Below are 13,188 nucleotides of genomic sequence, written 5' to 3' on the forward strand. Positions count from 1 at the left end.
CCCCTCCAGTTACCTCCTCTATGATATTGACCCCACCCACCTTGATAGTGGGGGCGGGTGACCCAAGATGGGGTTAAATACATATCAAGATTTCCCACAACTGGGGACTGTGGCTGAGGCGGGGGAGCAGGCTGAGGCTGAACCACCCTCTGTGATGCAGGGGTGTATTTCTTCATTTTCCTCTGATATGCTGCTTTCTTTCTAGCTTGAGCTAACTGCAGCTTTAATAATTGTGTCTGCAGCCTTTTCATCTCCATGGTCTCTGTGTCTGTGTGTAGATTCATATGGTGTACAACATGTCTCTTCCAAGCAACAGAATCACTTCCTGGTAAATCAGGGTCATTTTTCAGGGCCTGCTGAAGCAACAGGGGAAGCCCCTCCTCTGTTGCCTGTCTATACCAGTGCTGCTGGGCACCAGGTTGACTAGAGTTCACTCCTGTCTGTCTGTCTGTTACTCGCCCCCTCCCATCAGGGACAGTCATGATGGGGTACATCCCAGGAAGTGGGGTCTGAGGCGAAGCAGAAGCTACAGCAGAGGCTGGTGAATAGGGAGGACGGTATCTCCGCCCCCTGAGTTCCCTCGCTCTCTACTTCCTGTTTAATGTCAGTGGTACTACCAGACTCCTCACAATCATCGTCTATGCAGCACAGATATGCCTGATATAGAATCTTACGTCTCTCCTCATCAGCCTGCACTGCCTCCTTCAACTCAACTGTCTCTAACACTAATAATCTAATAATCTCCTCCTTTCTCTCTCTCTCTAGTTTAACTTTATTCTCCACTGTTGCAATCACACTTTTTAGTGGCTTTTTATCATCTCCTTTCACTCCCTGCTCTGTCATTGCTGTACACACTGCTGCTTCCATCTCAGCTGCAGCCTTCTGTTGTCCCTCTGGTCCTGCCTGTCCGCAGCAATGGCTCAACATCTTACTCATCTGTTCATCAATTGTCTTCCACGTAGACATGATTACCACTCACCAAATCCTTCTTGCGTACCTGCTGTATGTTAAAATGTACCTTCTATATGTGCCTTCTCCTATCCCTCACTGTGACTCTGGCAACAGAGTCACACACCTTCACTTAAACACACTTTCACACACACACACACACACACACACACACACTCATTCAACCTGCAACACACACACTTAGGCCTACACACACACACTCACTTCTCCGACGGCACGGAGTAAACACCTTTCCTCGACGGTGCGAGGTCAAAACAATTAAACACAATTTTCAATACATAAAACACAACTTAAACAATAGGCTATATATTTTCTTCTCTTTTCTCTTTTCTCTTTTCTCGTGATCCTTTTTTTTGTCTTTATTATTTTGTGATCACTGTGACACTTTTCCTCTGTGTGACCCTTTTTTTTTATTTTTTAAGCTTTAGGCGGTCATCACTGTCGTTTCAGGGGTCATCAAATCCCACAGGCTTTCAACCGAGCTTTATCTATATTTGCGTCCAAATATAGCGGGGGATGCCACTCCCAATGACATAACGCTCATTCACGTTATTGTATTAACCCTTTTTTTATTCTTTTTATTTTTAATTGGTTAATATCTCTCTCAGTGTCACTTTTCCTTTTTCTCTTTTACTTCATCTCATTTTCTCTTTTACTTCATCTCATTTTCTTTTACTTCATCTTATTTTACTTCACTTATTAAGACTTACAATCTGCCTCTTACAATTTGAACTCTAAAACACCGTACCCATCCCAGTGACTACTTAATTTAGATTGTCCAATGTGCAGAATTTTGATTAAACAGGTATCTGCTTACCTTGTTATTATTGGCCAGCCAGTAGTCACTCCGTCAGGCAAGATGTCATTTGACCCACACTCCTTCGTGTCCCTGTTCGGGCGCCAAATTGTCGGGGTGAAAATCCCCTTGTTTCCTTCTGATCACCCCCTGAATTAGTTTGTAAGGAAGGAGTGGATAAATTCTGGTCTCAAAATTATAATTTATTAAACAATGAGGCAAATTCTGAGTCGCAGAGCTCTGGGTTGTTGCACACAAAGAACCAAACAAGAACAACACAAGAACAGGACAACCAACAAGAACAAACAACCACACAGCAACAACGAACAATGCAACAACAACTGGACATGGGATTCACACATTGATATACCCCATGGGCGTTCCTGCCTGCCGGCCCACAGGGGCATCTACCGCCCCCCTGCAGACCCTGGTTCATACAGCAACTAGACCATTAGTGTTTACTGCCAAATAAGGTAAAACTTCAATTCCTCAAATCTCATAGGTTGTGAGTCCGATCTGGGGGTGACCATAAAACTGGGTACTCAGGAGAAAAACACATTCCTTTAGAATCTGGCTTTTATCAGGTCAGAGGTGCTGCTGTCCTTGGTCTGAATTTATGACCATCTCGTACCAACCGGAGCTCTCTCCAGAGAGCAGAAAAACAACTGATCTCATCTGCCACAGCCTGAACTGCAGAAAACAAAGTTATATGACACACTATGAAATTACTTATTAATACATTCAGTATCCTCGAATTACTTTGATTTTCTATAAAATTTCCTAACACATAAACACTTATGAAAATCACATTATTAAGCGCTAAACACATATAAACATGAATACTTATATATCTGAACAAACTGCATGTTAACACCATGCAGAATAAATTCTTTCACCCAACACAGTTTACACTTCAAAATAAATGTACAAAACTTACTCAACTTACTCAAACTGGGTCTATCTTTTCCAACGTTCAACGTTGCTGGCAACGGGGTCGAACGAATCCGGAAATTCCTGCCGTTGAAATTCTGCTCCATGCCCCTCTCGTCACGGTATCATGAAGAGATACGCTAGCTAACAACCTAAAAAAACCCTCTGACACTTACTGAAACTCACTGAAATTCACCGAAAGTCACTGAAGCACACTAAAGCAACTACAACCTCCACAAACACATACGCGTAGTTAGCTAGCGTTAGTGTTGTTGCGTCTAGTCTTTACACAGGGATTTTACGTCAGCTGGGTATTGTAGTCCATTAGATTTTTTTGTACCATTCGATTCAGTAGTTTGTCCTCTTTCATTGGACTACAAACATGGCCGCAACCGTGGCAGAATTTGATCAGAATTAAAAAGTAATAGTGCCTGTACGTTTTCGGCCCTTCGGAAGGCCCATCGGGTTAAACAGGTTAACCTGTTCAAATTCCTCCTCCATATTTTTGTTTTATGAGTTGGGGGAATCGTACAGTGCCCTCCTTGCTCATGCCCTCTGCCTGGCCTTAACATTAATGTCTCTCAGTCTCCTCCTTTCAATTCCATGTCCTTCCTGTACCCCTCCCTTACTTCCATTTCTTTCACATAAATCTTTTCTTTCTCTTCCTTTCCTGCTCACATTTTCCACCGTTCTGTCCTTCTACACCTTTCCTTCTTTGCATTTCCTGCTTTGACATTATTATTGTTATTATTATTATTATTATAGGGCAGCACCGTGGTGCAGTGGTTAGCACTGTGGCCTCACAGCTGACCGGGGCCTGTTCTTGTGCCTGCGTGGGCACATCTCCTTCCATCCCCTCCCAGTTTTCATCACTCCTCTTCTCATCTCCCTCAACTTGTTTCCCCTCCTTCTTCCTCCTTCAAGTCTTCCTATTCAGTATCAATCACTTGCCTTCACCTTCCTCCATGTGCCCTTCACTTAGACCCTCTTCTCCATCTCCCCTTGAGCTCTTCTCTTCTCTGTTATAATCCTCCTCCACCTTTCATGTTTTAAATTCTCAGTCTCATCTTTCTCACACCTTCCTCCTCTCATCCTCTTTTCTAATTGTTCTGCTTTTCTTCTCTTCCTCTTGTTCCTCAATTTTCCAGCACTCCTCATGTCTCTATCATCACCCTATCCTTCAGCCCAACCATCATACCTATCACCATGAACACATCCCCTCTCCTCTCCATGGTTTCATTTCATTCAGCCTCATGTCTTTGAGCTCGTCTTCTAGCCCTTGTCCCTTCCTGTCTTCATCTACCTTCATTTCCTCTCCACTCTTCCTCTCCTTCATATTCATTTTCGCTCCCCTTCACTTCACTGTCTCTAAAGCCTCTCTACCGCTCATCATGTCCACCTCCTTCTCTTTTCTTTTCTCCTCCACCCCTCCTACATTCTCTTTTCCATTTTCATCTTCAAAGCATTTTTTCCTCCATTTGAACATCTTTCCTTTCCTCTGCTTCTTTTTACATTTCCTTGGTTTAAATCCTCTCTCCTCCCTTCCTCTTCCCCCTTTCTCCTCACAATTGATCTTTATTCCCTCTTGCTTCTCCCGCCCATCTTTCTTCCACTCCATCCACCATCACCTGCACCCATAGGTTTCCTTTAGACCTCCTCCCTTCTAAATTCCTTTTCCCATCATTTTCTTCTTTGCTTTTATTCTTCTTCACCTCTGTCCCTTTATTCTTCAAACTCCATCCTTCACTTTCACACCTCTCATTTGATATTTCTACACCTCTTTCATCTCTCCGCCCGTCTCATCCACCTGTCATTCATCACCTTTCTTATTGTTTCTAACCTACTTTACTATCCCTTGCTTTAACTTTCTTTCCTTTACCTCCACATCTCCCTCCAGCTCTTTTTTTATTTCACTCTCTCTCTCTCTCCTCTATACTCTTTCTGCAATTCACTCTCCCATTCTTCCTTATATTCCCTTTCCTCCCTCTCACATCCACCTACGCTTTGCTCCATATCTCCATCCCTAATTCATCTCTTTGATCTTGCATCCGTTCTTTTTATTGTTATCCTTATTTTTCCTTTTATTATTTCCTGTATGGTTTGTATTTTGTCTCTTCATCACCTCTTCCCTTCTTCTCTTTTGTCTTCTTTGCTGTCTCCACCTTCTTAACTGCATCCTTCTACATTTTCTCTGCCTCCATCCATCTTTCTCCTTTCACCCAGATGGCCATCAGGAAGATGGCTTCTCTATCCTCCTCAAGCTCTCTTCCTGTAACAGGAAGGTTTATTTATGCCACCATTGCCCTCACTGCTTCCACAGGGGTTAGACAGGGTTTCTGTGCAGCACCTTGAAACTTTAGTTACAAGACATAATAAATAAATACATGGAAAATGGAATTTCTTATCTTTTATTTCTTTTTTGTTCACTGTTACAGAACTGAACATGAGATACCCTGTTCAACCAGCAGGGAGCACTAGTAAACAACATGGCTCCCTATGTTTGTGTCCATCCTTTGTTGTGGTGTTTTAGTGCCTGATTCTTTGTAGAATCATGATATCTGCTGCTCAGGTTTGTGTCAGCTTGTTATTAAGGCTGTGTCAGATCCTGTCAGTAGTACAATTTACTGAAATTTACCATACTTTATTGTGTTTGTTCACCATGTGGAGCTGCGCCTGAAGCCAAATTATTATCATCTAATAGCAGCTCATTGCTTGCCCGGCTTATTTCATGTACACTCCCGCAATCTCCTTTTGGATTATAAAAAGTGCTTATTTATGGTTGGATAAGCAACACAGCAATTATCTGACCAGGTGTTTGCCAGCACTGAATGAAATTTAAACAAAGTGAATAAGAAATCGAAGTTTATTCATCATGGTGATTTGACAGCAATACAACAGCCTGTAATATCCTGTTGACGGGTGAATAGGCGCTGCCACACTCTTATCTTCAGTGGAAAGTGTGTTTTTCAAAGTAGTTCGTTCTGCGGCTGTCACCCCGGTGTTACTCAGCAAACACACATGACAAAAAAATGTTTCCGCAGGTTTCACGTTACTGATGAGATTGCAGCTATTTCACTGAACATACATCCGACACCACAGCATTGTTTTTTTATTGAAAGTGATTTGATAAGGGATAAATATATGAAAAGTAATAGCAAAGCAGGACATAAAATGTTTACTCAAAATCAAGAGATTTACAGTAGGAAACATTATTTACAAGTGGGACATTGCAGCAGGGTTATTAAAGAATACAATGGAGTAGTAGTGTGATGTGTCTTGTTTTAACTGGAAACAAAGCGTGGACTCCTGCAAGGCCTGCTAGGTTACATCTAATTAGTGTCACAGAGACCAGCCTGAGACAGATTGAACTCATAAAAGACACAATCTGCTTTAATCTAGAGGCTGAGAGGTACGTCCTGTGCTCATACCAGAAGGAAAATGTTCTGTATATGATGAAATTCACATTTCAGTGTGAGAGAATTGTTACCTTCTGCCTGTTCTGCTTAAATCGTGCTAGGACATACTTTCTCATAATTTGGAATTATGATGTTAGATATTATAATTATGTCAGTACATCTTTATTCCAGATTATTGTTTATTATTGTGCTACGTGACAGAAACATGCTTTTTCTAAGACAACTGTATGTATAAATATTGTCAGTATAAGGTTCATTTTTTCCTTCATGAGGAAGTAGTTTGCATTAAAATGATTATTCTATCCACAAATTATAATCTGCACCTTTATTTAATCCATACATGCATTTTTTACACTGTTTATGATAAGCCAGGCTAAACATCTCTACATCTTTGCTGTATAGACATAAGAATATTCTCTTCTGACTCAAAGCAAATATTTTCTAAAATGATCAAATGTCCTCTAAGATTATTATGTACACTTACATATGGATTATTATTGCCATTTTGATAGCATTTATGTTTCCTACTAGAACTGATCAAGACGCTTACAATATATTAAAATAATTAGCTGTCCATATTAGTTCCTTGGTCCCTTTCTTTTGAAGCTAGAACTACCTGAGGAAGGTTCCACTAGAACTGCTTCATGCCTGCTGCGGTTCCCCTGTCAGTCTTTAATAAAGTGTCTTTAATAGCTTGGTGCTCTGTGTCAGTTTGAAGGAGACCCATTGAAACCCATGAGGAAGCTGTAACCAGGCAACTAAAGCATGCTGGTCCTGTAGTGGTTCGTCTTTTTCTTTCAAAGAAAATGGAAGGTTAGATGCAGAGGCCAGGAATTGTCAGGGCAAGATTATAGAGATGAAAGCATTTCTTGTACCACTATTGTAAAAGTCTATCTGACACACACACAGCTACCAAACCAATCTTGAGGGAAGAAAAACTGGCCAAAACCAATCGGGTGGGGGGTGGGGGGGTTCTATTCCAAGCTGTCAAGGCTGTTCATGTTATGCAAGACAACTCTCTCGGTGTGTGTGTGATAGATATTTATAGTTTTATCTAAAAAAACAAACACATATGGAGGATTACATGTGTGTAACCTGAACCTGGATCATGAACAGGCTGTCATTGATTCGTGCGGCTATGATATCCACACTAACAAAGGGATAAAATTAGGAGTGATTACCTGAAATAAACTCCTTCCCCTTTTCCTCATTGGTCTGATAAATGAGGAAGCACCTGATACAAGGCAGGACCATTAGGGCAATTTAATGGAAAGATAAGAGAACGAGAGAGTATTGACTGAGCTGATCTATGTGTTTGACCTGTAAACAGGCTACCTGCTTCTTTCACTGCATCCTACAGATGTTATGCCATCATTAGGATTCTACAGGCAGCGGCCCGACTCCCTCTGACCTTTTCATCTGCCAAAATAAAAAGATTAGTTCCTTCTCACAGGGGATCAGAGGTGCACACAAGCACTGACATTCTCTGACATCACTGCAGACCCGATATTTAAAACATATTTTCCCTCACAATAGCTTATGGTTCACATTATAGATGCTATTAATATTCATATTGGAACAAGGAGGATGAGTATTAAGTCAGATAAAATATCACTGAAGCGATTTTCTTTATCCTCAAAACAACAGCTTGAGTGAGTCTGTAGCCAGCTAGTTCATGTTGTTCCTGTGATCTTGGGCGAGTGCTTATATGAGAATCTCTCTAAATTAAAATGCAGACAGCCAAGATGCTAATCTATCTGGAACTGCTCCACTGACAAGGAAAGTCTGGCCCTGTGGACTCATTAAGTGTTTGTCTCCAACTGAGCTTCATTTCATACTGCAGTAATAGCTTGCTTACAATGAGTACCAATGTAAAACAGCGTAATTTAGGTTCCACTCATTGTCAAGTGCCACTGGAGTGCATCAGCACCTCCGGCATCTTGGGTCCTTTATTCCACACAAAATGAACACTAGCTACTTCACTTGGTGGAGTTCAAGAAAGGGAAAGACAGGTGAGTGGAATGAAACACAGGAGAAGAGACTGGACTGGCAGGCTGTAATGGCCAAAGCAGCAAAGGCACACACAATCCATTATGCTGACAAGGATGTGTGAGGGCTCTCATTAGAGCTAAACTGCCTTTGGGAAACAGTGCGGCTGGTGTACAGGTTTCTCTCCTTGAGAGGTGAGAAAGCCTTTTTGACCTCCTGACATTAAAGCCTGACAGAAAATATCTTACCTTCTCCTCCCCTCTCAGTTCTTCTGAGCCAGAAATGAGTGTAACTGTCCCCATGTTCTCAACCAACATTAATGTTCTGCACAATTCTCATTGATCTTTCCCATTTAACACAGATGGCACCAAACGCTACAGTGATTTATTCAACACTACAAGCACATCTAAAATGTGTGCTGCTCTCAGACTTTTCTATAAATAATGCACACTGAGAGAACACACTGAATTTGACCTCAGAAGGCAAACAAAGATTTTGAAATATTTAATATTTAGTGTTTTTTTTCTCCTTATGTACAGTATACTTAACATCAGTGTCATTGCAAGCAAATTAGCTTCTGGATACAAATATAGTCTTTGTGGAACTTGTATCCCGCTCTGCTGTCAGGTCTGTTATCTGTTAAGGATTACCTGACGTGTAGCATGACAACGAAAAAAATCAATTCTGTGATTCACACATACAGCAAGGCAGAAGTTTAAAAACAAAAAGCATTGACTTGAGCAAACAACGTTTCCTAAAGTAGATGCTTCCTATGCTACAAAGTGCTCTTTATTGTTGACCACACTATAAACTATAACTGCCATGTTATATACCTGAAACCTGCCTTTACCTGCCACCTTTATTTCATTTTATTGCAGTTGATATATGGATATATTGTCTCACTCACACACACACGTATACTGGAGTGCAGACCTTGGCACACAGCATGAAATGTATACAGCTCTACATCTCTCCTGCAAAAGATCATTACACCAATGATGCCGATTTTAGGTAATAAGAAAAGCATTAAGATGATGTCAGTGAATCGGCTGAACAGACGCCTAGAGCCACATTTACTTCACTAATGTTCTCTGTCACTTGTGTAATAAGCTTGTCTGTTGATAATCATTAACACATCACAGTTCACAATCCCATATTTTTCAACAATACTATGAACATAAAAAAATAAAAAATAAAACCATAAACCCCAACCTCTTTGACCTTACAGTCCACTCCGGTGGTTCAATTTAAACATGACTTCCCAATCTATAGCAGTCCTTTCAAGGAAAACATGATCCACATACACCGGGTTGAGGTCTCTGTATGTTCCAACAGCACACACAGGAAATACACTGTACAGCTGCAGCTCCTGTAAGGTATCTTCAGTCACACTGCTACCTAACCTTTGCCCCCGATAATTTGTTATCTGCTTCCTCCTTTATGTGGGATAAATGGAGGACACAGCGCCATGCTTTTTATGTGTCTGCAGCCAGTGTCTTCTGGACTGCTATTGTGTGGCTTGTAACAAATGTCAACCTCACTTATGCACTGAACAAAGCAACAGAAGCTCCAAAGGATGACCCAGTGAGGACTGAAGAGCCCCAACAAGTCTTTGTCCTAAAAGGTTTGGATTTAAGTATTGATGTTGATAGACCCATTGCTCAGGATTGACCCCTTGGTGACCTCTGTGCTGACAGTGGAGAGTGGGACGCTCTCGTACCTCTCTGCCACCCCCCAGCAGCGGCAGCGCAACAGGGTGGACTTGAGCTGCTTCTGGAAGTTGCTGTTGAGGAACCCATAGATAATAGGATTGACACAGGTGGATATCATGGCCGTCAGGTGGCAGACTGAGAAGATGATGTCATGGCTACAGTGGGGGATAGCCTCGTGGTTCCAGTCATACACGGTGTTGAAGATGTTGAGGGGGAGCCAGGACAGGGCGAAAGCCACCACTATGGAGATTAACATGGCGTTGATCCTTGTGGAGCCCTTGTTCTTCTGAGTGGTGTTCCTGCCGCGCTCCACCATATCCTTCCTCCTCCTGAGACGCAGGTAGATGTGCAGGTAGCAGATCATGATGAGGAAGAGAGGGAGGAAGTACTGGAAAACCAGTAGGGAGGTCATGTAAGCTCGCCGCTCTTGAACCGTTGGCCACTGCTCCATACAAACCAGCCGGTCATTGAGCGGGATGCTCATGTTCTGGAAAGGGAAGGTAAGTATGCTGTACGAGAGGAAAGGCACAGAGATTAAGCAGGCCACGATCCAGGTGACAGCTACTGCCAGGTAGGACTGGGCTACCATGGGTTTCCATCCAGTCGGGTGAACGATGAGCTGGTAGCGCTCCATGGCAATGAGGACGAGGGAGAAGATGGAGACAGTGACTGATATACACTGGATGAAGGGCGTGAGCTTACACAGGGTGTCTCCCAGGATCCAGTGGTCCATCAGCGTGTAAATAATAGTGACTGGCAGACATATAATGCACATGAGAATGTCAGAACAAGACAGGTTGACGATGAAGATGTTGGTGACGTTGTGCATCTCCTTGTGTCGCGTGATGACAAACACCAGGCAAGAGTTCCCGATGAGACCCACCGCCATCACTGTACTGTAGGCAACGATGACAAAGGTGGTGCCGCTCACAGACATAGAGCAGTCCTCGGTGGGGTCCCACAGTGTGTGGTTGCTGCTGTGCTGCAGCTCCATGACGGCTTCCTGGTTTCACTTCAAAGCCAGAGGACTAATTAAACTAATTTGTTTTGTCACACCTGCTGTAATTACTTCATGAATATTTGCATCCTCATCCTTAAGCGGTGGCAGTCTTCATTTGCACCCTGCAAAAAAAGGGGACAACATCAAACACATTTGCTTTCATAAAAAGGTTGATTTTTAAAGTTATGAAGTTTAGAGAAATTGAGGGTATGGTTTAAATTGGAACTGGAGCATGAAAAGAAATTGACCCTTGCAGGCTGAAAAGCTCATTTCACTTATTCAAAATGAGAATATGCAGGCAATTCTCCTGCTGCTGGAGAGGATTTAAAATTCGCATGCTTCTGGCTGTTATTCCACAAGTGTCTTTTGGGCACTTCCATGCATTAAGTAGTCCATTTTCACCTTTGCGCACAGACAAGCAGTGAATTCAATCTTACAAAAAACCAACACAAAACAAAACAAAACAAAAAATATGAAGGGAATAATTACAGCTGGTGTGCAGACGCTCTATCTCCTCAAGAGCAGGCTATGAGAATAAATGGTGCACTGATGGAATATCATCAGGAAAACAGCACAGATTTCACAGCATTGCTACAACAGCGTGCCGATTTAAATTTCCATCACAACAACTGTGATAATGGCTGCTCCTTTAAGAGACAAGAGAGACAATCATGTCTTCTCGCTGTTTGCTTCCCTTTTGACAGCGAGAACTGATTCTGTCCATAGAGGAACTGACACCTCTTACTGTTACTGAGCTTTCACAGCACATGTGCTCCATGTACTGGAAAACAAAACAGTAACACAATGCATCACACCAACAGCATCTGAACAGTGATATGCATATTTGTGTGTGTACGCACATGAACTGAGGTGTTTTGCTCATGGCTCCAATTCCACAGAAGTTTGTTTCCAGCACATCTATGCTAGCAGAATGAAGTCCAGGAGATTTACAGGATTTATCATTTTTAATTGAGGACTCCCTAACAATGATAAAGGACGACAGGTGGGAGGACATTAATTGCTTGTGGCAGTAATATTTTGTTTTATTAGAAGCAACGCAAGGGTCTTCATAACAAAGATAAATCCTTAGAGCTCAAGTACGCTAATATTACATGAGCTCCTCTGTTTGTGCATCTGGATAAATAACCCCGGAGTTAACCTGCCCTTTATTCTGTGATATACTGCTAGCACATACACCCGTCCTGCAGCCTTGATACAGATGATTTATGGCAGAACACTTAAAGTGATGCATTGCTTTGTAGTGTTGCTAGAAGAGTTGGAAGCAATAGGACAATCTATTATAAAAAGACACGAGGTTTTTATCCTTAATGTGCAAATGATGCTGAATACATACAGACAGCACAAATATACGAGAGGCACTGAGAGTCATAGGGACAAATACATTATGAATAAGCTCAAATGTGTGAATTTGAGCTGTGTTCAGTTGCCTCGCAAAACATGCAAAATGACCACAGACATGACTTTGTGAGCTCCGGATAGGTAAGAGAGACTTCCATCACTCCTTTCCCACCTGTTCTGAACACCCTCTAAGAAAAGCTCGACATACACTTCTAGCAGGCATCCGCCTCAAATGGAGTCTTAAGAATAAATGAATAAAAATGAGCTAAATAAATACTTTAGCTTGACAGCGCAGGGAATTTAAAGTCCCAGCACGTGCAACGACGTTATTTGAACTAAACACGTGCCCCATATAAACATATAAACACATTTTTTTTCAGTGACATAAAACAACAGACTTTAGCTACTTAATAATGTAATAAGACTCACTGAACTATCACCGCCGCACACAGAGGAGTTACAGAGGGATCGCCGTTAAAGGAGCTTACCTACTGCACAGCAGCGTGTCGGACCTGTGGCGCCGCTCTGCATCAGGTGAGCCGCAGCAGGACGATGCAGGAGGCGTCCTGTGTCTGACACTGACATCCAGGAGCTCGGCTGTCTCTTAAAGCGACCTCCCGCCTCAGACTCAGGCTGGGATGTGATTGGGAACATCTTACATAATAACTTACTGCGAGGGCACGGGCGCGTGCACGCCCCCCGCGCGCGCACACTCAGCACCGATGGAGAGGGGGGGATTGAGTTATTTGAAATTTGTGCAGCACGCTCTGTTTCATCCACCTGAAGCCCAGGATGTATCAGTGAGACATATGACATGATTCATTTGAGTCTCACTAAAAAGTGACTCTGACATCATCTCATGAATGATCACTGTAATCTGCACGGCAATTTAATATTCAAATTTGATATAATTTGATATAATTCAAGTGCACCACATGCATGAGCTAGGGCTCATATATAGCTTATGTCACATTTATGAATACCTTACATGCATTATATGGAGGTCTTCTTTTCACA

At 42.3% G+C, this 13,188-nt stretch overlaps 1 protein-coding gene across 1 annotated transcript; it reads right to left on the bottom strand.

Annotated features, from left to right (window-relative positions):
- Positions 1 to 8,871: 8,871 nt before the first annotated feature.
- npy8br (neuropeptide Y receptor Y8b) lies at positions 8,872 to 12,789 on the bottom strand. The gene is made up of 2 exons (XM_028414646.1): positions 12,660 to 12,789; positions 8,872 to 10,934 (listed from the first exon to the last, which is right to left on the bottom strand). The coding sequence occupies exon 2, from the start codon at positions 10,804 to 10,806 to the stop codon at positions 9,733 to 9,735; it is 1,074 nt and encodes a 357-aa protein (XP_028270447.1). The 5' UTR covers positions 10,807 to 10,934; positions 12,660 to 12,789; the 3' UTR covers positions 8,872 to 9,732.
- Between the last annotated feature and the right edge of the window lie 399 nt (positions 12,790 to 13,188).

The sequence above is a fragment of the Parambassis ranga genome, chromosome 9 (genome assembly GCF_900634625.1).
Source record: "Parambassis ranga chromosome 9, fParRan2.1, whole genome shotgun sequence".
Classification (NCBI taxonomy): Eukaryota; Metazoa; Chordata; class Actinopteri; family Ambassidae; genus Parambassis; species Parambassis ranga.